The sequence below is a fragment of the Salvia miltiorrhiza genome, chromosome 1, assembly GCF_028751815.1.
Source record: "Salvia miltiorrhiza cultivar Shanhuang (shh) chromosome 1, IMPLAD_Smil_shh, whole genome shotgun sequence".
NCBI classification, from domain to species: domain Eukaryota; kingdom Viridiplantae; phylum Streptophyta; class Magnoliopsida; order Lamiales; family Lamiaceae; genus Salvia; species Salvia miltiorrhiza.
This window is the reverse complement of record NC_080387.1, coordinates 45,317,116-45,343,734: the sequence shown is the minus strand read 5'-3', so window position 1 is coordinate 45,343,734 and position 26,619 is coordinate 45,317,116. Positions and strand designations below refer to the sequence as shown.

General features: G+C 37.0%; 1 protein-coding gene and 1 long non-coding RNA gene across 3 annotated transcripts; one reads left to right on the top strand and one right to left on the bottom strand.

Annotated features, from left to right (window-relative positions):
* The first annotated feature begins 867 nt into the window (after positions 1 to 867).
* Positions 868 to 19,545, top strand: LOC130986040 (uncharacterized). 2 transcript variants are annotated; one of them, XM_057909317.1, is made up of 23 exons: positions 1,736 to 1,861; positions 2,446 to 2,548; positions 5,391 to 5,506; positions 6,565 to 6,773; positions 7,894 to 8,013; positions 8,926 to 9,054; positions 9,138 to 9,263; positions 9,839 to 9,894; positions 9,979 to 10,078; positions 10,218 to 10,335; positions 10,620 to 10,829; positions 11,699 to 12,020; positions 13,961 to 14,054; positions 14,287 to 14,395; positions 14,616 to 14,887; positions 14,998 to 15,125; positions 15,314 to 15,548; positions 16,943 to 17,131; positions 17,225 to 17,514; positions 17,627 to 17,810; positions 17,921 to 18,163; positions 18,865 to 18,956; positions 19,101 to 19,545. In XM_057909317.1, the coding sequence occupies exons 2-23, from the start codon at positions 2,508 to 2,510 to the stop codon at positions 19,246 to 19,248; spliced, it is 3,531 nt and encodes a 1,176-aa protein (XP_057765300.1). In that variant the 5' UTR covers positions 1,736 to 1,861; positions 2,446 to 2,507; the 3' UTR covers positions 19,249 to 19,545. The 2 variants fall into 2 exon arrangements, with proteins under 2 accessions (XP_057765291.1, XP_057765300.1); XM_057909308.1 differs by lacking the exon at positions 2,446 to 2,548 and having other exon boundaries at positions 868 to 1,861.
* Positions 19,546 to 23,273: 3,728 nt separating this feature from the next.
* On the bottom strand, positions 23,274 to 23,986 carry LOC130986034 (uncharacterized). Its single transcript, XR_009089141.1, has 2 exons — positions 23,780 to 23,986; positions 23,274 to 23,424 (listed from the first exon to the last, which is right to left on the bottom strand). It is a non-coding gene; the product is annotated as an uncharacterized LOC130986034 (long non-coding RNA).
* Between the last annotated feature and the right edge of the window lie 2,633 nt (positions 23,987 to 26,619).

Here is a 26,619-nt window from a genome sequence, read left to right as displayed (position 1 = left end):
AATGTCTGCATGAGAGACATCGTAAAGAAAAATAATCTAATGAATCGAAACAATATTAACTACCCACCAATACTATAAATATCGGCGCTTCAAAAAAAAAAAAAAACCATAAATACCGGTCATTTAATATTACATATTATTCATATAATTTATTTGAAAATTTATCATTCATTAAAAGTTAGTATAAAATTTATTATTCGTTTTTAAGTAACTTCTAGATAAAAAATTATAAACAATATTTAAAAAACATAGAATTAATTTCGTCCATTTAGATATGCAATACTTACTTTATTGATAAAAAAATAGTTCCATGTTGGGTAAGTAGAACCACATTATTCCATAAAAATAAATACATTCATCGAGTAGTGCAACATAAATGGATTAGCATGTAAAATTATCAAATACTATTTGCCAAAATTTGATTTTGCACATCATAAAAAAAACTACGGAGTATATTATTAAATTACTATATTATTAATTAATTATTATTCTGCGATTCCATTTAAATTTTGACTATCTCAAATATTCAGAGGGCCATATCAACATTAATTCGTAGATGAACCAATCTAATCACAAAACTAAAATTAATTAAAGATTGAAGTATTTTTCTCTTTCGATAAAAAATAAATTCCATGCTATTAAAGTTGAATCGCATTATTCATTTTAGAAAGAAATAAATATATCGAGTAGTAAAAAATAAAATGAAATAAAATATTGCATTGCAGTTGAAGCGGTTGAAATGGGAAATGAAAAAAATAAACAAATTAAATGATCCAAAGGCGCGAGTGGGGCCCAAAAGGTCTTCGAAAGAGGAAGAAGTGCTGTCGCTTTCGTTTGTTGACACCAAAGAAAAAGGGCAGAAAAGAAACCGAGAGACATTCACATTCTTGGATGAAAATGAAAGCCGGAGCAAATTCCCGAACTCCTCGCTCTCTCTCTCTACACTCTCCACCTGTTCCCCCTCTCTCTCTCCATCTATACATGCAAAGCAACACCTATACGATCCATTCTCTTCTTCTCGCTGATGAACTTTCATGGCCGCCCGATTTCCCATGCTTCTCTATTCTTCCATTTTCCTCTTCTTCGCTGCTGCTTCCACTCCATCTGCACTCGCCTCGCGCGCCGATTTCTCCATCATAGACTACGGCCGCTCGCCCAAGCTATTCCGGGGCGGTTACACGCCGCCGTCCCCGCCTCCGCCGTCGCCGCCGCCCCACCCGCCTCCCCTCACCTGCGAGGATTTGAAGGGCATCGGCTCGCTCAACACCACCTGTGAGCTCAACACCAACTTGAATTTCACGGATGATGTCTATATAGAAGGCAGGGGCAATTTTTACGTTTTGCAGGGGGTGGCCTTGATTTGCCCCCAAATCGGATGTTCGATTGTGATTAATGTCACGGGCGAGTTCATATTGAAATCCTTCGTGGAAATTGTTGCCGGCTCCGTTTATATAGTCGCCGGTAATGCGAGTGTGTTGGGGGGTTCGTTGATTAATGTGACGGCGAGAGCTGGCGCGCCGCCGGAGCCGGCGACGGGGACGCCGGACGACGCTCAGGGCGGCGGAGGGGGGCATGGGGGGGGGGGGGCGAGCTGTGTGATGGATAATAAGAAGCTGCCGGAGGAGATTTGGGGCGGGGATGCCTACGCGTGGGACTCTTTGGATAAGCCGTGGAGCTACGGAAGTAAAGGCGGGACGACGAAGAGAGAGGAGGATTATGGAGGGGGCGGGGGTGGGAGGATTTGGTTGGAGGCGGCCGACGTCGTAGACATGCATGGGACGCTTTTGGCGGATGGAGGGGATGGTGGGGTCAAAGGTGGTGGAGGCTCCGGTGGCAGCATTTACATCACCTCAAAGAAAATGTAATTTGCTTCAGTTCAAACTTCTTTAATCGTGCCCTAATTTATCTGAGTTTCTTCTGTGATGGAATTGGTTTCATATGCTGTTGAATTGATAGCATCTAACTGCATTATATGCTTTGGTACTCGAAAGTTTGTTTACTGAAGTTGTATGTTTAATGTGTATTTACTGGGGGAACTGCTCTTTATGCTCACCGCTGTTGCTGACAGCATTCATTCTGCTTCTGTGCACTGCCATTACATTTTGTAAGGCGATTTTGTGAATTTCTAATTCCAGTCTCACTTTCGGTTATTTATGCTTGCTGTGATTTCTGTTCTGCTGCATTAGACTTTGTTGAGGGGAATCTGTGACTTAGCGCAACAAGGAATAGTTACACTGTCTAGCTAGTCCACAAGTTGAATACAGGAATTATGTTGTGGACATGGTTGTTATTAACAATCCTTCCATACGCATTATAATCAGCTACAATTGATCATACTCCAGTTGTTGGGAGAGGATTAAGAATAACAAAGTTGATTATCATTTTATTCTGAAACTCTATGAAGCAGAAAACGAGTACTCTAATATTGCTTTGGAATGTATATAGATTTTGCAGTTCGGCTTAGAGAGAGGATAATCCAGTTTTAGACTTGGTGTAGTGAGCTGAGCATGATTACTACATGTATTCCATCTTCAGAGGACGCATTAAGGTTGTGAGTTGTGTTTTTGTTACAAAAGGTGTATGGATACCAGATATTTCTACTACAACATGATACTCCAATTTTGAATTGTGTCGCTAACAAAAATCTCCTTGAATGAGTCCTTTAGGTTGAATAATTATTCTATTTCACTCCAATCACACTGTCCAACAGACTGCATGAACAATGAACCTCCACATAACCTTTTCTCTTTCACTATAACTGTCCCCTAGATCTAAAAAATACAGACTTTTTGGCATTCCTTGTAAAATTATTTGGAGGCTTATAGTTATAGTCAATAATATGGCATTCCCCTAGTATGCTATCAAAGCTCTAAATGTCTACATGGGCCAGTAATCAAGGATACTAACTTGTCGCCTCCACATTCCACCTCAAGCTGGTCAATAAACAATAGGTATCATCCTTTAATAGCTTGGCTATAGTATTCTGAGAAGCGACACCATTGAGTCCTATCTGCAAATCCACATACTTTCTAATATCTCCCTGATAGAATTTCTGTCAATCCCAGATTGCTTAGCACAATCATGTTGCACACTAGATTATGTGCAATGTGATAGAGTAAAGGCGTATGAAGATGAAGAAATAAGAAAGAAAATAAAAATACGATATATAAAACTCCTCCTGCGAGGCCCTCAGAGAAAAATATCTCTGCCCTACAGCTATTGTTGTCCCTAAACAATGATCCCAAGATAATTAACCCTAAGTCGTAAAGAACTCTATATAGACCTAATGACTTGAGGCCCAATTAATTAACTTGGAGCCCATGAGTCTGACCTAAAAACTTAACCCTAAATAATTGAACTACTGCGAAAAATAAAAGATAACTATGAAACTAACAAAAACTAATATAATAAAGATAATCCTAAATCTGCAGACTGCAGCTGATCTAACGCTATCAATTGCCCGCCTGTCGAAACAGCCTTGTCCTCAAGGCGGTTGCTGATTCACATGGTCCCATGGGACTTCCTCCTTCAGCCCGGTGTCCTCATAATTCTCTAGGTCCCTGCCCGGGTCATCTTCCATGTCACCGATTAAAACCTGTAGTGTTTTAGGTGGGCAGCGATGCAATGGCCCATATTTCAGGCCGCAGCGAAAACAAGTGCCAGCTGCACGGTGTTTCATGTACTCCTCATTGGAGATGTTGCGAAAATTGCGGGGAGGGGCAGACGAAGTGAGGGAGGCAGCCGGGGAAGCGGACGACGTGTGGGAGACAACCGACGATGTGTTCGTCGCTGGTGGGGCGCTGTGAGGTCTGACCGGGGAAGAATGTCGAATGAACACTGGCCTGGTAGAGTAATTTGCTGTGGTAACTGGCGGTGGTTCCTGCTCAACCTTTCGAGCCATCAAAACTGCTGCCGAGTAATCCGTGACAGTAGGGTCTTGGATTTGTTTGCGAATGTGTGGTTTGAGCCCACTCAAGAAGAAACCAAGGTACTGCTCATCCGTGAAATCAGGAAGTTGCGCCGCACGCCCTTCGAATGCAGCGATGTAATCCTCCAAAGACCCTTCCTGTTTTGTCGCCCCCAGCGCCTCGTACCCATTAATTGCAGCATTATGTCCAAACCGATTCAGAAGTTCTCGACTGAATCGAGTCCAGGTTAGCGTCGGACAGCGTCGCAGCAACAGTTGCACCCACGCCATGGCCGGGCCTGACATAGCGATTAGGGCTGTCTTCAATCTCTTGTCCCTTGGTGTCTCATGCACGAGAAAATATTGGTCAGCACGTGCGAGCCATGCAAGTGCATCTGTCCCGTCAAAATTGGGAAGATCCATCTTTTGAAAAACCTGAAGAGGAGTGGGCGTTTCGGTCTCCGATTCGGGGTCACGGCTTCCCTCTGATTCATCGCCGGTGCCAGTAGGGGAAATATTGAACTTCTTCAGCAGCGCGTCAAGTTTCGAGTCCGTTGAAACTTGATACGTACGAAACCCGTCCACCGCTGTAATCAGTTCTTCAACCGCCTTCTCTAATCCGTCCAGTCGCTGTTCGGTACTCCTGGTAGTTGCCACCATCGTCTCTGATCCGGCAGGTCGGACCAATTTGATAGAGTAAAGGCGTATGAAGATGAAGAAATAAGAAAGAAAATAAAAATACGATATATAAAACTCCTCCTGTGAGCCCCTCAGAGAAAAATATCTCTGCCCTACAGCTATTGCTGTCCCTAAACAATGATCCCAAGATAATTAACCCTAAGTCGTAAAGAACTCTATATAGACCTAATGACTTGAGGCCCAATTAATTAACTTGGAGCCCATGAGTCTGACCTAAAAACTTAACCCTAAATAATTGAACTACTGCGAAAAATAAAAGATAACTATGAAACTAACAAAAACTAATATAATAAAGATAATCCTAAATCTGCAGACTGCAGCTGATCTAACGCTATCACAATGCTATTAGCTGATTTGTTTCACAGTAGTCTCATTGGTACAATTTAACTAATCTTCAATTTTTCCTGGAAGATTTTCATTCATGACAACTCATAGACTCAATATATCAATGCAATGACCAAAAATGATATGAATCATTTGGAGGATTCCATATATGATATATCACCTTGGATTGAATAGCAAGGAAAAAACTTATTTTATTCGTTATGGAAATAGTATTCTAGTATGTCCAAATATCTACAGACTGCTTATGTGGTCTGCATGAGGATTTTTTTTATTGTAAAGCTTGATATAACCTCATTGTATTCAACATTCAATTTATCTTTTATCTTTTTGGGTAGGAGTTGTGCTTATTAGTTATACCAGGCTGTGGGTAATCTTGTCATTATATATCTAATTCAAGAGCCTTAATCATTTTCTTACTGAACTCTTGTGTGAAGAGCAGGACAGGAAGTGGCATTGTAAGTGCATCTGGAGGTAATGGATTTGCTGGAGGTGGTGGTGGAAGAGTATCTGTTGATGTATTCAGCAGGCACGATGACCCCATATTCTTGGTACATGGTATGGCCTGTTAGTCTACAAAGTTAGCTTCTATAGTTTTTATTGCTCATAATTCACGTACTAGTGTAGAAGAGATGGATAGTATCCAGTTATCTGTAATAATCATGCTTAAGTAGGAACTCTGAAGTCTTAAGGATGCACCAGTCAAGCATTATATCTGAATCCTGGCTGCTTACCTTGGTGGCGACTTGACACTTCTTTTGAGTAATTTGTGTGCAGCGTGTCTAGGGATTAACTCTTTCCACTCCAGTATTTTATGTTAGCTCTTTAATGCTATTGGTAATTCGGCCTTTGTGCGATTGTTTATTATGTGGATATTTTCAAAGCCAACTTGACAACTTCTGACAGCAGAAGCTACACATAATTTGCACAGAAAGTATTATTTTTAGATCTTGATGTCTTGGTCCTTTGTAGAGTTTTTCTCCCTTTCTTTTTAATCGAAACACATTGTAGGATATCCATTATTTTAATCTGGGATAATTGATCTCATATTGCTTTGCAGGGTATCTGTAACTCTAATCTGGCATAAATTTGACATCTTGGCATCTTGCTGATAAGCCTGATATATAAAACAGATGTTACCCTTGCTTGCCAGCTTTGTCTTTCCTTCTGCTGCTTGTTTCTGGTTTCTTTGTATAAATTTCAAATCTTCTGGTGCATAATTAATGCATTCCATTATTTACAATTCTAGGGGGAATCTTAGAATTACTTATTACTTTTGTTTGAGGAGAACGTCCTCTTAGGTGTTTCTGTTGCCTTTGAATCTAAGATGAATATGCATATCAGGAACTTGGGGTTGAGGTGCTAAAGTGTCTTTTTGGGTATTTAGTCATTTGTTAGTCATGAAATTTCCTTCTCCTGTCTGTTGTTTGTCTCATGTGAACTTGTTTGGAAAGTTATGCTAAGCTTGTAACCCAGTTGGTCAGCCTATGTTTCCGAGTAAACTCTGGAAATATCTGTTGTTACACTCCAAACTTGTAACTTGCCAAATGATGTTTGAAACAGATATATTTAAGGATTTTCCCCTCTTATGTCCAACTTTGTCCTAATTTTGACAGGGGGAAGAAGCTTTGGCTGCCCCAGGAATGCAGGTGCTGCTGGGACATTCTTTGATGCTGTTCCTCGAAGACTTATAATCAACAACAGCAATATGTCAACAGACACTTACACACTTCTTTTGCAATTTCCAAACCAGCCACTCTGGACAAATGTTTATGTTCAAAATCGTGCTCAAGCAACTGTTCCTTTACTATGGAGTCGTGTTCAGGTCGTCAAGTAAAGAAACTCAATCCCCAACAAATCTTATCTTCACTGAGTATTTCTAATTTTCATGCTATTCTTCTTTAATGATACATTATTGTGATAGCTATTTATCCAAAGAGCAATGGTATAGGATGAGACCAAGCATCAATTGTTTGACTTTCTTGTTTTGTGGTATTTCAAAGACTAAAGAGAATATGGTATTGGAAATATCTTTACCTAATGAAAGAAAACATGAAGGTTATAGCTGAATCAGCTTACGTATGATGAGACCAAGCATCAATTGTTTGACTTTCTTGTGATTTGTTAACTTTATGATGGTTTGTTCGACCATGTTCTATCAACTTTGGATTGAGTCCACTTCCCATTGTAGCTCTGTGATAATTTTTAAAGGGCCCGTGGCCATTCCATAAAAGTACTGACTGCTAAGATGTCATTTCGGTGAATGATAAATATAACTAATAAATTCTTTTCCATCTGAGTTATCACATATATCCTTGAGGTATAATGAGAAACTATCATGTTTCCATGCCATGCATCCTTTTTTGGATCACTTACGTATGTAGTAATGTAGATGAATCTACCTCTGCTAACTTTGTGTTTTAGAAATTCATTTCTTTTATTTTTAAAGGCTGTGTGATTAGCCATAACTATTATGGGTACTTGTCTCATATTTTAAGCCAAACACAAGATGGAACCATAGTTTGGTTTGGGTGCTGGAACAAGAAAACATCTGAGTTTTTTCACAATTGACGCATATCATGGCATTACGTTTGTCCTTTGTGCTTTAACAGGTTTCTTCTGATTCTGTTTCTTCCTGTGGATCTTGTGATTCGGCCAATTTATTACTGTGTCTGTATGTGCACTTCCATATTTTAGAGAATGTTCTAGCCCTTTGTCTAAATTTTGCAATGGCTTCTGTCCGACTTTTACAATTTATGACAGTCATCTTAAGGTTTTACATGTTATATCTATTGTTTAGCCTTAATTCAATGCTTCCGCATATATATGCCTTGTATATTTGCAATATACTAATATTATGTTCTCTTCAATTCTAATGTTTGGTAATGCTATGCCACAACTTGCGCCTTACGTTTCTTTATATTTGGACTGCACTGAAATACTAGGTAAGAGGACAACTTAGTTTGTCGCGCGAATCAACCCTGAGCTTTGGACTCGTCCATTATGCTTTCTCGGAGTTTGAACTGATGGCTGAAGAACTTCTAATGAGTGACTCAATAATAAAGGCACGTTCCGCTAGTCATTTATTATGCTGGATCTAGTTCTCCTCTGCATTTTTAAATTTAGACTTTAGTTTTTATTACCAGGAGGGTTATATATCTTGTTCCCATTTCCCTTCTCTTTCCATGCGCATGCCCTTTATAATCCTACTTAATTTTTTTACTTCTTCTGTTTGTTGTTAATTCCCTGATGGGAGGGAGGGAGTTGATATTCTTAGTTACATATACTGTTTTATATTGTGTACATAATCGGACTCATCTTTGACTATTGGTCAAGAAGTCTGGTTATCATCATTCATCCTTGTGTTAGATCCTTTCTGAATGGCAATGAATTCTGAAGACCTAGGAGATGACTTGATCCAAAGTACCACTATTCATATTGCTTCTCATAATTTGAACAAGCATGGCAATCTAGTTACAGGCTAATGACAGTCCCAGCCTGTGCACTACAGACAGCCTACCTTCTATACATTTCTGTTGTGACTAGTATGGGCACTTATATTAATGCCAAAAAAACCCAGATAAGAGGAGCAAGATAAATATAATTATGCATCTCCTGACATTTTTCTATTTTTCGAGCTGATGATAGTACATCCATTTACATGGAAGCCATGATTAGAAATATCCTTCTAATGAACTTAATAACAGCATGATCTTCTTGAGCCATGAGCATCTGAGTTTAGGATAAATCAAGCACTTTTACCTCATGCCATTTCTTTTTAAGTGCATTTGCTAATATATGAAAGCTGGGGAGGTGCTCGCATATTTCACAGAATCTGTTTGCTTCTAGTGACTTTAGGCACCATCATTGGTACATTCAGTAATAGGTTCCTCGTGTGATGCAGTAACATTTTGCATTCTCCGGGCATTTATTTTTTCAGTTCAGTGACATGAAGTTTCAATGGGAATTTCTTTTAGGTCTATGGGGCACTGCGAATGTCTGTCAAAATCCACTTAATGTTAAACTCCAAAATGCTTATAGCTGGTGAGAGTGATGCAATTGTTGCAACTTCCTTGCTTGAAGCCAGCAACTTAGTTGTTCTTAAGGTAAGTTGTTCCAAATCAGCTATCGTTATTAACAGAGCTGGTTATTTTTGCTGTGACTAAAGTGTTTTACTAATTATTCTTAGGGGTCATCAATGATACATTCAACTGCGAATTTAGGGCTTCATGGACAAGGGTCACTCAACTTATCAGGGCCAGGAGATGTTATTGAAGCTCAGCATTTGGTTTTGTCCTTATTTTATGCCATCAGTGTAATTCTCATCAGAACTTTCAGATACACTTTCCTGAATGACAAAATAGTTGGGCTTCCTCTGTTTTTTCTAACAATATGTTTTCTGAAAATCCTAAAGCCAATCAAATTTTATAATGAAAATTTTAAAGTTCCTAGTACTTTAGTTGTACTTCCAAAGGGAAAGAGCATCCAAATGCTACTTTACTACAGCCAACTCATGCTGAAAAGTAGAGATGATTATGTAGATAGAATTCTCAAGTATTCCAACAGTTGGTCATTTACGAAAAGCTCATTCACTTCACCTGTGACTAACACTTTGACCTGCTTGTGGAGACAAGTTCAGCCATTAACAATTTATCTTTTGTCTCTAAAAGCTAAATTCCTAAACGAGGTAGCATTGAAGTTGAACTTAAAGCATTTTTATGCGGTACCTTATCAATTATCAGAAAAATTGATTAATCAAATTATGAAAAAAAAATTATTTATTTATTGACAATTACGTGTGCTTCTGGAATAATTTTTGGTTATTCTTTATTTTAAGTAACTTCTCATTATGGGCAAAATTGCTCACAACGTTACTGCTTTTTTGTGAAGGTTGGACCTGGATCTGTTCTGCGAGGTCCCTTGAAAAATGCAAGTGATAGTGCCATGTAAGTTTCTGAGAATAAAATAGATTAGATCAATTTTTCATCATGCTACACTTCTTTATATAGTTACTTTTTTGACAATTGTAGGGCACCGAGGCTCTACTGTGAACAGAATTACTGCCCTGTTGAACTCCTTCATCCACCTGAGGATTGCAATGTGAATGCTTCGTTATCCTTCACACTCCAGGTGTCCAATACTCAGATTCAACACTCTGAGGAGTTTTTTTGGTTAGAAGTTGTTAATAACAGTCATAATAGTTTGTGTCTTTTACTCCTTTGTCTCATGAGCTCCTGTTTCAGAGGGTTAAGATACTTTCTCTTGGCAGATATGTCGAGTTGAAGACATTGTAGTAGAAGGTTTTATAGAAGGTTCTGTTGTACATTTTCACTTGGTTAGAACTGTGGTGGTGGAATCTTCTGGTTCAATAAGTGCATCTGCACTTGGTACGTGATTTTTCCCTATTAGGCAATGCTCCCTTTTTTCACTGAGCAATAAATGAGACTATGTATCACAATGGTAATTAACGTTGCAACGTTCCGTAAAGTTCAATTACTTCAGACTTCCTTTTATATTTTTTTTCATATGTGTTTTATGCCAAATTTATTCACTATCTGTGTTACCAGCTTGCTGTTTCAAATTTGCTAAAAACATTATGTCCCAGAGTTGCAATTTTAACTTAGATGTCTACATTTTGCTAGATTTGAAATTTTAATGTGGATGTCTACAGGTTGCTCTGGCGGATTAGGTCATGGAGAACTTCTACCTAATGGTCTTGGTAGTGGTGCTGGACATGGTGGTAGAGGAGGGGATGCTTATTTTGACGGAACTTATGTCAGGGGTGGCATTTCATATGGCAATGTTGAGTTACCTTGTGAACTTGGTAGTGGAAGTGGGAATGCAAGTTTGACTGGTGTAACTGCTGGAGGCGGCATTATTGGTAAGTTTCTATTCATACTCTCAGAATGGTTTTTGGGTTTTGTGCATCTGAAGATTAGGGGGTTGGACATAACTAGTATGAAGTAAAAATCTTTTGATTGAATAACCCAGCCCTATGTTATTGTCGAATAACATGTTTTGCATGGTTTATTTTCAACTATTTCGAGGTAGTCATAATTATTTGAACATTTTTGTGCATGGCTTCGCTCACACTCCATGTTGGCCAAAACTCTTTATTCTTTGTATGAGCTTCACTTCTCAATTTTGTTTGGTGGAATGATTATATACCTGAAGTTCATGTTCAAAATCTTGATTTAAACTTCAAATTTGTTTTTATATTCTCACCCTTGTACATATTAGTAGAGTTAGGAATTTACATTTTGAAACTCGTTGCTCATGGACTTCTGGTCCATTTTCAATAAACTTATATAGACTTGGTTCTTATTCATATGAGTTTCATATCTTGACATGCATCAATTAAATTGCAAAGACTCTCAACTGACATCTTATAAAGTTATTGTTACTTGGTGATATCATATAACAAGAAATTCCACTTATATTATTACATTTTCCATGACACTTGCATATTATATACATTTGGCAGATGATGGTAGTTTCAAATGCAATTTCCGTTTTTATTCTACCAAGATAAACTTAAAAATTTCCGTTTTTATTCTAATAATTGCACCCTAAATAAGATTTTCAACAATAAATAGGTGTATTACAATAAAGATTGATTTTCAGATAAAAGGGTAGTAGTACTAGTTACCATTCCTTTAGTGATTTTCTTTATGCGTCTTCATATATTGTGATCACAGGCTTCTACTGACTTGCTTATCAATGCCTTTTTCAATTGTTTCCTCAAAACAGTGATGGGTTCACTACAGCATTCGTTGTCAAAATTGGTTGTTCATGGAGAAATTGAAGCTAATGGAGAAAGTTATGGGAAATATATAAAAGATGGTGGGTATTTTTCAGATATAGGTCCAGGGGGTGGATCTGGAGGAACTATACTTCTGTTTCTCAGTAATCTCATCCTTCATAAGACATCTACCATTTCAATATCTGGAGGGCATGGTTCCCCTAATGCTGGTGGTGGAGGAGGTGGAAGGATTCATTTTCATTGGTCAGACATTTCTGTTGGAGATGAATACTTGCCAATGGCCATTGTCAGAGGAACTATTGATGTCAGGTTTGTTTGAATTTGGAACACTTGCATTTATTAGTAACTAAATAAATATATTGGTTATTCATAAATTTTGAATCCTCGATCATATTCAAACTAAAGAGAGCATCTAGATCATTTTGTTTTTGTAATCAACAAAATTACATATTACATTTTACCTTTATTTTTGTAGTTTTGTCAAATACCAACTATAAAATATTTCTGCATGTAAACCGGAAGGACTATATTGTGCTTGTATTTTAGCGGCTTTGTCAGAGGTCTTCTAGCAAGTAATATTTGGAAGTCAAAGTATTAAAAAACAAGAACATAAGCATATACTAGTACATTTGAAGTGTCAAAAGGGGTGTAAGGTTTTCATTTCTATCTTATCTTGACCCCTCTGGTAGCATTTATATATACAAGTGTAATACAAATGTGAGAGGTATCAAAAGAAATCAGACATATCAATAAAGATAAACTCATAATTTCTATTGTTACAAAATAGTGTGTTATTTATAATAAAATTCAGTTTAATTATCATGTTCCTCGCAATTTTCCAAGTTGGTGGCAGGATAATACGTTGTGGTCCTTATTGAGTGTTCTACTAGGATAGTGGTGACCAAACATCCTAGACTTGTACAAGTTGGTAGCTAGAAATGAAGTCATTTAGAACTATTATCATAAATCTTGATCTTGATCCAATTCGAATTTTGAGAAATGTTTGTTGCATATGACAATGTGGGTGAGATTCTTTGTTGAGTTTTCTACTAATAATTTTATAGAGAACAAGAATACAAAGATATGATGTCAGTTCCATAAATTGCCTAGACCCATGAATGGGTACCAGATTTACTAAATATTTATCACCAAAGGATAATATTACCTATAAAGAAGTGTTGCAGATATATGTGAGATGCATCGATGGAAGAAATTACACGGCATCAATATTCTAGTACCCCCAAAGTAGCATACTATTCATAATAGTCAAATAATTTTTTTCACTTAAAATGGAAAACGAGCCTATTCTAGTGGGACGGAGGGAGTATTTATCATCTGTAGTAAATTTGACATTATTATTAAGCACTTAAACTTCACAATCATCCTTAAGAGCATTGGCAACGCCTACACGATAGCAGCTTACTCGTGTAAGTCTGCTATCGTGTAAGCGTTGCGGGCGAGAGTTACACGAGGGCTACACGTTCTATCGTGTAGCCCATTTTGATGATAGTGTAAGGCGCGCGCCGATTAAAAAAAAAAATCGATTTGACCGTTGCTGCCTCGATTTGCGTGAATTTTGACCGTTCAATTTTTTTTTTTCTCTTCTTTTTCTTCTATTTATTCTTCTTCTTCCTCATTTTTTCCCTACACCCTCACTTCTTCTTCTTCATCCTTACTTCTTCCTTTCTTCCTCTCTCTTCCTCTCTCTTCTTTTAATGTAATTTTTAGGTTTTTTATTTTAATGAAATTTTAATTATTAGTAAAATGTGTTATTTAAATTTGAGCAATTAAATTTAAGTAAAAAGCATAAAAATCAAAACTAATGCTATCATGTAAGCTATCATGTAACCCCAATGCAACATCTTTACACCATGTGGTCCCCCCCTCATAAAGTAGGCTATCATGTAAGCTATCATGTAACCCCATTGCGGATGCTCTAAGTCTTGTTCTATTTTCTCGTGATGTGAGAACTTCTTTCCTAGTGAAGTGATTTAAGGATGGGATGATCCAACAAAAGTCATTTCTTTATGTGTTGTCTTTTTTTTTTTTCATTCCATTATTGAATTTATTGTGGCTCTTATTGAGCTTCTATTTCTATCCCAGCATCTTAAAGAAACAGAGCAAGCAAATTCAAATATGCAACTGACAAACAACTATCTAGAATCAGACTTACAGCCACTTATATACGCGTCCATGTAATATTATTTTTTCATGCTTCAGAACTTATTTCTTCTGATAATGAACTGCAGAGGAGGGATTGGTAGAGGTCTAGGCCAAGAAGGTGAAAATGGGACACTCAGTGGAAAAGCCTGTCCAAAAGGCCTTTATGGGATATTCTGTCTGGTAATTGCTGTATCTGCCTTTCTATGAATAACAATGATATTTCACTAATCTATTAACATATATATTGAAACCACCTGTTCTATTCATGGAACAAAGCCTCAAACCATTTATTGTACTTCAGATCTGTCTCCATTTCCATGACCTCTTCAAGCTCTTCCCTCAATGGAACGCCTACTGTTTAGTGGTTTCATCTGAAGTTCTATAAAACTTCTAATGCATGTTTTATATGCAGGAATGCCCACTTGGGACATATAAGAATGAGACTGGGTCTGACCGAGACCTTTGTCATGATTGCCCATCAGATGAGCTTCCACATCGTGCTGTATATGTCGCCGTTCGAGGTATATCTAAATTTTGTTTCAGTTTGCGAGCTTCTAGGTTTTACCTTCTATCTGGTTTTGCATCTATATATAATTATTGAGCATTCAACCATAATGATTCCTTGATAGTCTTAAGTCTGATAGTGTGTATATATGTTCAGAATTTTAAAGATCTATCTTCAGATTGTACTTATTAATCTCAAAGCACTTTTCTTACCCTTAACAATCATTTACTTTACAGGGGGTGTCATGGAGACGCCATGTCCATACAAATGTATATCTGAGAGATACAAGATGCCTCATTGTAATACAGCACTTGAAGAGCTAATATATACTTTTGGAGGCCCTTGGTTATTTGGTTTCATACTCTTAAGTCTCCTCATCCTCTTAGCACTTATTCTTAGTGTTGCTAGGATGAAATTTTCTGGTGGAGATGAATTGCCAGGTTTGGTGCCAAATCGCCGACGCGCTACAATCGATCGCTCATTCCCTTTTTTGGAGTCACTAAATGAGGTTTTCCATTTACACTGAATTTTTTGTCAATTCAATAATGGAAGAATTTTTGGCTGGCATTCCTTTATTTAGACCATTCTTTATTCTTCCACTTCTTCTTTGTGGCTTAGGTTTTGGAAACTAGTAGAGCTGAGGAATCCGAAACTCATGTCCATCGAATGTACTTTCTGGGGGCTAATACTTTTGGTGAACCCTGGCACCTCCTTCATTCCCCTCCCAAAGAAGTCAAAGAGATAGTGTATGATTTCTATTCTTGATTGCATGTTTATGTTGTTAGTTCTATGGATGTATATGCAGTTTATTGGAATGCCTCTTAAAATGCGTGGTTAATATCATTATGGTACTGGATCCAAAGCTAAACATGGTTAATCTGACATCAAGGATTTAGAAATATCAATGCCCTCTTTTGCCATGTTTTCTTGATAGATATGAGGATGCTTTCAACATATTTGTTGACGAGATAAATGCATTAGCTTCTTATCAATGGTGGGAAGGGTCGGTATACGGTGTCCTTTGTATTATTGCATATCCACTTGCAAGATCATGGCTGCAATGGCGCCGGAAGGAAAAAGTACAGCAACTACGTGAATATGTACGTTCAGAATATGATCATGCTTGCTTGCGTTCCTGCCGTTCCCGTGCTCTCTATGAAGGACTGAAGGTATGTTGGTATTAGTCTGCTCAATGAACCTTAGGCACACAATTAGGAAGCTTGTTTATTAGACTAGAAGCTCGTATATTTGGAGTTGTAAAAGTAGAACACCTCTACAGCTTTAAAAGTGCCAAGATGATGAGTCTCTTCGAAACTGCAAGAATCGATCATCTACAATTTTGTTCAAAAGAAGGAAAGAAGAGTTCACCCTCCAACAATTAGCAGTCAGCAGTCAACCTTTTAATTTACATGATATCAGTACTGATAACTTGTAGAATCTAACTGAATATCTCCATTTATAAAACAACAAGACAGGTCATTATTGTTGAGTCTTTGGTGTCACAAGGGGCATAAATAGTCTCTCTCACAATAGGCACCTTTATATCTCCGGTTAGGTACTCCATCTTTCACCCTACTTAAATGTACATGCACATTAATTCCGTGAATGTAAAAATTCATATCCTTCAAGGCACTTAATGGTTGTTCCACTGCATCATTACAGAGAATACATTATCCAATACAACTTACATAGGGAACAGATGATTATAGATTATACTTCTTTCTATCTGGGGTTTCATTTTATAGAGAGAGAGAAAAAAAAAATACTCTTTTTAACTTGTGAAATAAAAATGGCACTTCACAAAACTGAGAAAGTCCTATATTCGAATATTAAGTCCAGATGATTCTCAACTATGCTTTAGCACGGCAGAAACATCCTTCGACTCCTCCCCACTGCTTTTATAAAATAAAGAAGCCTAAAAATGTAAGCCAAAATCCTATTAGCCCAAAAGTGGAAGGCACCCCGGCCTGACGCCCAAAGGGAATCCCCACTCCCCACTTCCACTATGGCAATGAGGCGGGTAAGGGACTGATTCCTCCAACCTTGCCCTGCCATGAATCTTTTCACACACGCACAGAATATATTTGCCAAAATATGGTTCCATGTAAAAGAAAAACTTTATCATTTGAGTTCTCAATGTTATTAGTTTTTTTCAAGTGTTAGTGAAATATGTAAAGATTAACTATATAAATAATTTAAATTATACAATATTGAAGGTAGGCACATGCCCCAAAGGGTCAGAACAGGAATACTTAAACCAACATAGTTTCATTGCTATTCCTCTTCACATAGCTAATACTTGAGGACCTTTAGAAAAAATAAAGCTTTGTTTTATTAGTCAACTGCCTGGATAACAATAACAACGGCACTAATAAGGCCTGCCTGATTGATTTCTTCAGTTGAGCAAGCATTTTTGGCATCTGCAATAGTACATCCATGGAATTAAAAGGCTTTATGGACCAGCTTAATTAGAAAAGTGATGCTGTTTGGTCAATCTGTTACATCTGAGTGAATCCGCTCCTCTCGTGCCACATTTTATCTCAATGAGGATTCCACATTGCAGGTTGCTGCAACTTCTGATTTAATGTTAGGTTATATGGATTTTTTCCTTGGTGGTGATGAAAAGAGGAATGATCTCCCTCCTCGACTTCGTCAAAGGTTTCCTCTTTCCTTGGTGTTCGGAGGAGATGGATCTTACATGGTCCCTTTCTCTCTTCACAGTGACAATATTCTAACTAACCTAATGAGCCAGGTTTGCTGTATAAATTTTGGTTAATCTAAAGAACTTGCAACTGCTTCATGGAGGAACTCAGGTTGCTTTTGTGTTCCTTGCCCTCTATTGCAGTCTCTTCCCCCAACAATTTGGTACCGACTAGTGGCCGGTCTTAATGCACAACTTCGTTTGGTTCGTCGTGGACATCTAAGAGCAACGCTTTATCCAGTTATCTCCTGGCTTGAGACACATGTCAATGGAAAATTGCGAACTCATGGTGTACATGTTGGTTTGACTCGCTTTCAACCTTCAGCTAGTGGATATTGCCAATTTGGACTTGTTTTATGTGCTATAGATGATGAAATTACTCGTTCATCTAGTCAAGAGCCAGATAGGTCTGTCTTGCTTGAGAACCAGTCACGGTAAATAACTTTCTTGTGTTCCTTTGGACGTCAGATATTGCTGGTGACTTGATGACTTTGTTTTACTTGTCTTAATGTCTTTATCTTGTCATCTTCTGATTTTGGCATGCAGTTTGCCTGCTAATCGCTGGAAGAAAGCATTGAATCTAGTTAGATCCAACGAACATGCAGTGATGCAGAAGAGGATATGTGGAGAGATTCTACATTTGAATAATGTACATAAACTTGAAGACAGATTAATATTATCTTATCCTTTCTACTATATAATTCGTAACATTATGCCAATTTGCCATCAGGTATATCAATTGCATCATTTTTTTGGTAAGCATTATTCATATATAGTTTCATATTTTGAGACTACTGAGATTCTGTTATTTCTATGCCTTGTGTTCCTTTGGTTTTGCAGGATCTTGTTGGTTTAATCATCTCAGTCCTGCTTTTAGGAGATTTTAGTTTAGTTTTGCTTCTTCTGCTTCAGCTTTATTCCATGTCCATGATGGTTGTCTTCTTGGTTTTGGCTATTCCACCACTTGGCATAATCCTTCCATTTCCAACTGGGATCAATGCATTATTCAGTCATGGACCTAGGCGATCAGCTGGACTTGCACGTGTGTATGCTTTGTGGAATCTTACCTCAGTGATCAATGTTGTAAGTAGGCATCACTCGTGCTTTTCCTGTTGCATACTTTTTATTCATGAACTCTACAATACTCGAGTCCTGTTACACATGAATACGTGTTCAGCTTTCTGTACCATAATGCGAATGAGCTCCAAGCCATGAATCACCAAGAACACTGTGATTTTTCTTCAGGGGATCATACTTAAAAAGCATGTCATCCATGATTCTTTAGTGCTATACCCCATAAGCAAATGTCTCATGTGATTATAACTAACAGTAATAACGTGTTGAGCATAATCTATTCCATATTAGAAACTAATTGTTGGAGCTAGTTTCCTGATTCCTTTCTGTGCTGTATGTACTATGTGCAACTTTTCTATTTGTCCAGAATAAATAAATAAATAAATGATGAAGACATAATGAGAAGGTGGGATAGTAATAGTATAGTAGAAACCAGGATTCTTGTGTAACTTTTCTTTAATGGGAAATTGCTTGATTTTACCTAATTCACGTTAAACATTTTATGAAATACACATGACAGCTGTACGATGCACTCGTACATAAATATTAGCAGTACTGTTCGTGTAACATAAAAAATGGACCTGTTAATGTTCTTGCCATCCATTTTTCCTGTATGTAAAAAGGAGATGGTACTATCTTAAGTGGGCTCGAAGTCTCTATTTGAACAGTAATATTTCACTAATACTTGCTTACTTGAATACATTGGACAGGTTGTTGCCTTCATATGTGGACTAGTTCATTTCAAAACTCAATCCTCAGCAAATAAAAAACATCCAAATCTTCAGACCTGGAATATTAGCATGTAAGAAACCTTTTCCATCTTCTGTTTTTTTCCCTTTTCCACTATGAAGGCCTTTGTTTTATAATGTGAAAAACTCAGATCATATATATATATATATATATATATATATATATATATTATTGTATTGCCCTGATCACTTTGCAGGGACGAAAGTGGTTGGTGGATGCTGCCATGCGGACTCCTCATCTGTAAAGCTCTCCAAGCGCGGCTGATAGATTATCACATTGCTAACCTTGAGGTTCAGGACAGGTCATTGTACAGCAGTGACCCTAATGTTTTCTGGCAGGGATGAATGGCTGGAGCACCAAATTAAACACTCTTTTCTTGTTTCTGTGTTGGCCTCGTTGCTCCCTGATTTTATCAAATGGTGGGCAGGAGATGTATATAACATATTTTTTTATACATTTTTATTGCTGCTTCTGCCTTGTGAATATGTGCAGCAATTTTGTTAGTTGAACAAAAGATTAGGGGTTTCTTTTTTCCAACTTCATACGTATATATTTCTTTCTCAACAAATATTTAGCTACAGATACATTTTGTGTAAAGGGGCCATTTTGAAGGTGCAATACATAAATCTCAAATTGAAATACTCCCTCTGTCTCATAACAAGTGTTTTGATTCTTTTTTGCATGGGAATTTAGGTGAATGTATTTAGTGTATAAAATGTGTTGGCCCATATGATTCAAGATGTATTAATCTCATTTTACTTTGCTAACTAACTGCTACTAACATATTAATTAATTTTTAAAAAATTACACAATCAATTTATGAATTTAATTCTCAGTAGGGTTATTTTCACTGTGGCGTCGTCGATCTCGCTCCCTCGCCATGGATTGCCACCTTGATATGGCCTCCTCGTCTCTGTCACGACGACGAACGTGGATGAGCCGTTCATCGGGAAATTTCTATGTTGGGGACACGGTGTCGCTAAACTGCTGGACCAACACATCTTGCGGTATTAGAACCTTTGTTGTCATCTTGAATTTGAACATAATGTGTATTCTTGAAATAGAAAAAAATATTCGACAAAAAGGGAATTTAAGAATATGTAATTGGGAAAAATAAAATAAGGTTTAATGGTAAAATTGAGAGGTTTGCAACTGGTTCCTCGATGTCGGGGAGACCCTTTTTTTGTCTATACATTCCCTCTTGCGCAAGATGTCGTTCGTGATTTTGGAGGTTGCAGCGGCGAGGTAGGAGACGGCGGGGTAGAGGTCGCTGCAACAGGGTTGGAGAGGGGGAAGAAGAACTCGACAGGTTTGGAGGGAGGGGGTGGCAACGCAACAGAGGGGGTAATTAGGGTTTTTAGTTTAGTGTAAATGGGTTGTTAATTAAGTCTAATGTCAAGCCCTAATTATTTATAGTTTAGGAAACAAGACACTTGTTATGTGACAATTCAAAAAGAAAATGATGACACTTGTTATGGGACGGAAAAAGTAGTTTAGTTTCATGGTTTTTGTTTAGTTTGAAATTGAATTTGTGTATAACTTTTCTTGAAGTTGTGGTCATATCTGACTTTCATTATGCTAGTAAGGTACACGTGTAAAATATCTAATACATATCATACCTTGTGTTTGCTTGTTTACGAATGAAAAAATTTACTAATTCAACTTGATAGCATGGCTTTGTGAAAATTTCTAAAATTGATATCATATTCTTTGTCTGAATTGTAATATGTTCAACATTTAAAAGATTTTTTAGCTTTATGGGGACCTTGAGCCCGTTTGATAGGATAGAGATAGCTAACACATCTAGGCTTAACTAGGTGTTTGGGATCAATAATGCGTACTAACAAAAAGCCCGAGATAAGGGTTCCCATCTAAAAAACACTATTCCAAGCATATAACAAATCACACATCCCTCTCCGTTACACGCACTTAGATATTGTTGTTATCGCCTTTTTCTCCAGTTTTAGTTCTCTCTTCTTTTTCTTTGTGTTCTCACACACACCTAGATATCGTTGTTGTCGCCTTTTTCTTCAGTTGTAGTTGCCGTAGGCCGCCATAGTCAAACCCACAAACAATACCTCCCTTCGTCACTTAACTTCCGATCAATGACAACTACACCACGCCGTCACTGTCGTCGTGTTTTCTCCCCAGATCTAGCAACAACACAGCCCTCAAGAGGATATTTTTCAGTCATCTATCTCCTCATTTAAAAAATAAAACTTGTGAAAGTTGTTATTTGGAGGATTCTAACATGGGTCTCCAACAAATATAAACCGCTACTTTTCCATTGCACCAAGACTCTTGTTCTCTTACTACAACATAATTATAATTAATATATATATATATATATTAAATTATAAATTTAATAAAATTTGGTTAACCCGAATCGGTTGTCGGGTTAACCGATACCCAAAATTTTTAGAAATCTAATAACCGATAACCGAAAAAATCGATTATTGGGCCAAACCCGAATGGTTTGATTCGGTTATCGGATTATCCAATACCTTATATCCGTTTATAGATCCCTAATTGTAGATATTTCATCATCATTAAACAATCGCAAAAATTTGCCCATGGATTTAGTTAAAAAAAATTAGATTGTTATGACGAACATGAAGAGGTCTTTATATGCAATACTAACCTTAGAGAACATTTTATACATAATTGGCTTGCATCGTATACACTATCTTAACCAAACGCACTATTTGTAATTTGCATACTCGACTTCTAAATCAAAATAGTTGTCGGACCTTAGCTATTGGACTTCAACCACTATATATATAGTAGTTGCGGTAGCAAGTGAGTTTGAGGGCGACTAAGAAGAGTTAGTATAGGTAAAATAGAGAATTCGCGGATGAAAAGATGTTATTCAAGATTAGAGAATTTGCACTGAAAATTGTTTTATTGTAGATATTCCATCATCATTAAACAATCGCAAAAAATATATTTTTTTTCGTCATCTTCATCAACACAGTCTTCAACCACAATATCAAAATATTTTTAGTTTTAAAAAAATCGACCACTATATGAGAAAATAGGCCAATTTTCTTCGGACTTGCATAATTGGCCATTTTATTTTAAATTTTGACATTCTTATCAGCGTTTGTGTCCCACATTTAGTCTCATATTAAGTGCATAATATCCCGATTAGGCCTAAATATGACCCACAAACACTGAATTAGACCCAAATGTGTCTGATTTTTAATGTTTTTAGGTTGATTTTAAAATTTTTGAAACTAATTTTTAAGCTAAATTGGTTTTAATTTAAACAATATGTCTAATTTATCTATGTTTATCAGAATCGTGAATTTGAAATTGGGATACAATGTTGTTGGTGTTAGTCCATTTTCACAACTGAACGTACAACAAATGAACGATTTTTATCGTGAAATGAAGTATAACTCATGAAAAAAACAACTATTTCTAGAGATAAAAATGATAGGATTTACACTGATGTTTACGTAATTAATGGTAAATTCATACTCACAACTTGTCTTCGTAAGGATGATGAAATTAGTGTTTGCTCATCGGAATGAATATCTTATACACTAATAGCTTTATAATATGATGAAAACATTGGATTAAGTTTGTTAGAATTAGAAGTGAAGTCGAAATACATTAAAATTGAGCGTACAACTTGTATTGATGTGGGATCTAGTTTGTATGCACTTGTTTATGGTCCAAAATCGTCATCTCCAATGTTTTTTTATGAAAATGTGCGTTACATTCTACAGTTCTACCTTTGACCCCAAATACTCATTTAAATAGATTAACGATAAAGATGATCTATATTTTCCTAGGGGTCTTGAAGAAGATATTGGTTTTAGGAGTAGAATTGGTAGTCATGTGTTAAAACGGACACCTTTTAGGATTGTTTGCGTTCAAGTTGTCAAGTACAATATGATAATTCTATTCAATTATATTGAAAAATTCGTTGTCTGTCGCACAAAGCAAGGGAGCACAAGGAAGTGAATGAGGAGTAGCATATCAAAAGCAGTAGTTTAGACTTTTTGAAATTTTATTGGAATAATTGTCTAGTCAAGATTTGTATACTGTGAATTATTTGTTCTGTCAAGATTTTTGTGTATTGTGAATTATTTGTTCTTACATATTGGCTGATGTGATCTTGTTTAGCCACTATAAGGAAAAATATGCTAATTTTTTTTGGGTCCGGCGGTCCGCAAGATTGGTAATTTTATTTTAAATTTTGACATTTGTAATCCACATTTGGGCCTAATTCAACGTTCGTGACAATTTGGGCCTATATTAAATGCATAATAGCTCGATTGAGTCCAAATATGGCCCACAAACACTGAATTAGTGTGACACCCAAATCCATTTTAATTTTAAATGAAAACGCACGCGGAAAAACTATGAATATAAATAAATATTTAATGAGAAAATCAGGAAATAAATTTTTATTTAAACATACTTTACTCAAAATAACATTTTTAAGTAATGCTAAATTCAAAATATTTGACTCGCCATTCGATCTTCCACGCGCCTCCGGCCTTTAAAACCTGAAAATGTTAAATATGGGATGAGCATACAGGGTACACTCAGTGTGGGAACATGCAATCATTGTCCACGTTAATAAAATGAGAATCACATATGATCAATACATTCGTAACTGAAAGTCGCACGGTGGCATACCAAGGACCTTTCCGTCCTGGACCGATTTAGCCGGCCCCTGGCGACTGGTTGCAACCATAACTTTAACATAATATCGCATTGTGGCATACCAAGGATCTTTCCATCCTGGACCCATTCAACGGGCCCCTAGCGATATAATTTAATGCAACTCACATATGGTAAACACATAATATTAAAATGGACAAGAATTAACCACAGCATGTACTGAAATAAATCCCACACCTGTATTTGAACTTCAACTTGAAAGCTAATTCTGATAATTCAAATTAAAATCCACGTCCTAGTCGCGCCGCACCGTTTGAGTTTCGCAAGAAAAGAACTGAAGTAAGGGTTTTGCTGATTAAGGCTGAAGCTTGACAAATTTTTAGCAAAAATGAGAATTGCTCAAGCTGAAGAGGAATTTTAAAGATGATGAATATTTGAATGATACGTGGCTGATATAAGGGAAGTACGAGTGTGTGGCTGGAGCAGAATATGACACGCATCTTTCATCTAAAATATTAAAAGTCAATTACATATTAATAATATATATATATATATATGGGCTTGTAATGTATGATAAGTAAATGGGCCGGTATTATGTATATAATCTTAGCTTAAAAATTAAATAAGGCCCAACATATATTAAATTACAAATAATTTTATTTAGGCCCAAATTAAATTAAAAGAATATTTGGGAAAAATAAATTTCTATTTTTATAGATATAATTTATAGTTCAAAGTCACATCTAACTAGGGGCGCGACTAGATTCATCACAAACTCGACTAATATATATATATATATATATATTAATAACTCAAAAATATATTAATTTTCAAATAAAATTTGCAAAGGAAGTAAATGGTTTTGGGCTGTGACAATTAGGCCCATATGTCCCTCAAGTATGCTGAAATTTAAATCAAAATGGCCAATTCTGAAAGCCAGAAAAAAAAAAAAAATAGCCCTTGAAAATTTTAAACTTACATGATTTTCCTCTGTACCATTTTATCTACATTCGTGTATGCATGCACGCTGCCGTAGGAGATTGAGTTCACTATGTAATGTGTTAATTCCTCAAACAATCCTGCGGCGCCGCTGAATGAGCATACTGCATATCTAAGATTGGAGATCTGTTCAAACCTTTCACCACGACCCTCTTATTTCAGATTGAAGACCTCTACGCTATTAGAAAAAAAAAGGCATTTGTTTATATTTTTTTATTGGAGATCTTTATTGAATAATTGGTGTGAATTATTTAATTAAAAAAATACATTTGTTTATATTTTGATTGTGTTTAATATTTATGCTCCCTCCGTCCCAATATTCATGGCTCGTATTCCTTTTTGAGCCGTCCCATGTTACTTGGCTCGTTTCCTTTTTTAGCTGTAATTAGGAGTACATTAGTAGCTTAATTAACTAAGCTATAAAAAGTCAAAAAGTAGCCAAATTTTCATATTCTATCCCCCTCTCCTGTTTTTCTTAGCTGCCTCCACCACCCTCCACCGCCTCACGCCTCCATCATCCTCAAGTCCCCCGCCTCCACCATCCTCATGTGCAACCTCCACCACCATCCACCGCCTCGCGCCTCCACCTCTCCTCCATTGTTTTTCCGGCGGGTTCGCAGCGGCGGCTGAAGCCATAACATCTCCACCTCCACCATCCACCGCCTCGCGCCTCCACCCCTCCTCCACTATTTTCCTAGCGGGTTCTCGGCGGCGGCTGAAGCCATTGCTTGGATTATTGTGTATGCCCATAAAAGGGAAGGGTTAGCGCGGCCGCCCCTTCTCCCCAAACCCCTAGATCCTTCAAATCGCAGCCCCTGGCCTCGATTCCCAGCGATAGCACGGCCAAAAAGACACCGCCGCGTGAGATCTGCCACTTCGCAACAAAGCCTCCACTGCTGCCTCGCCGTTGTCGTCCTCTCATTTCCAAATTTTTTGTTGTTGTTTGTCTATTTTGAACTTAGTGCAAAATTTGGGAATTGGTCCTTCTAACAATTGTCAAGAACTTTTGTCCGCCCTTAAGGAAAGGGAAAATTTTTGAACTCAGAAAAATTTCGAATCAAGAACTGTCAGTGAAAAGGATGAAGAGTTGGAAACCTTTTTCACTTGGCCATGAAACTTGCGAAATGAGAGGTGGGAAATTTGGAAAACTGTGAGAGGAGAAATTAGGCAAGGGAGAGAAGATCAGACGGTAACTCTTAATCAAAAACAACATTAACTCCCTAATTTTTGCCTCCTAAATACCCGTGCCCAAAAGTTTTGAGCCATGAATATTGGGACGGAGGGAAGTATTTATTTATTTAAAATATCATTCAATTTCAATGCTTGACATACACCGCACGGGTAGACGTACTAGTAAACAATAAAAAGAAGACACCAATAACAATATTTTTAAAAAATGTTAGATTTTTATTTTTATTTTTTCAATCATGAATGGATTCAATCCAAATTATATAATTCAATGTGTGTAGTAGACAATCTTGTTCTTTTATGAATAATCTTGTATATATGACTATATTATGTTTTAATTAATTGTTTGCGTATGAAATTGACTGTGTGCATATGAACTAATTGTGTTCGTGTACGTTCAAAGGTGTTATAATCAAGTGTGTTGTATTCTAACTAACCGTGTACTTACCCTCTATCATATCGCAAAGAACAATCAGTTTTAAATTAAATTTTCATGTATTTCCAAACTATTTATAACAAAAAGCAATATTAATACCTTGTATTTCACTTGTGTATGAAAGTATCACCTATCCATACACATGAATCTTACACACATAAAACATGAGTATTCGCAGCAGCAAAGTAACAATGAAGTACTGCAGAAAATAACGAACAATGCACCACGATTGTTTACCCAGTTCGGTGATAAAAACACCTACGTCTGGGGGGCCACGCCTAGGGTAAATTATTCACTAGTGAAGATAAGATATACAAAGGACTTACACAACGAACTCACAAGCTTTCTATCCTCTATATTTTCCCAAACTCTCACAATGATGAATAATTGAGAGAGAGACAACAACCAACTCTGTAAGTGTGAATGACATTCACTCACCACCTACACCCACGAA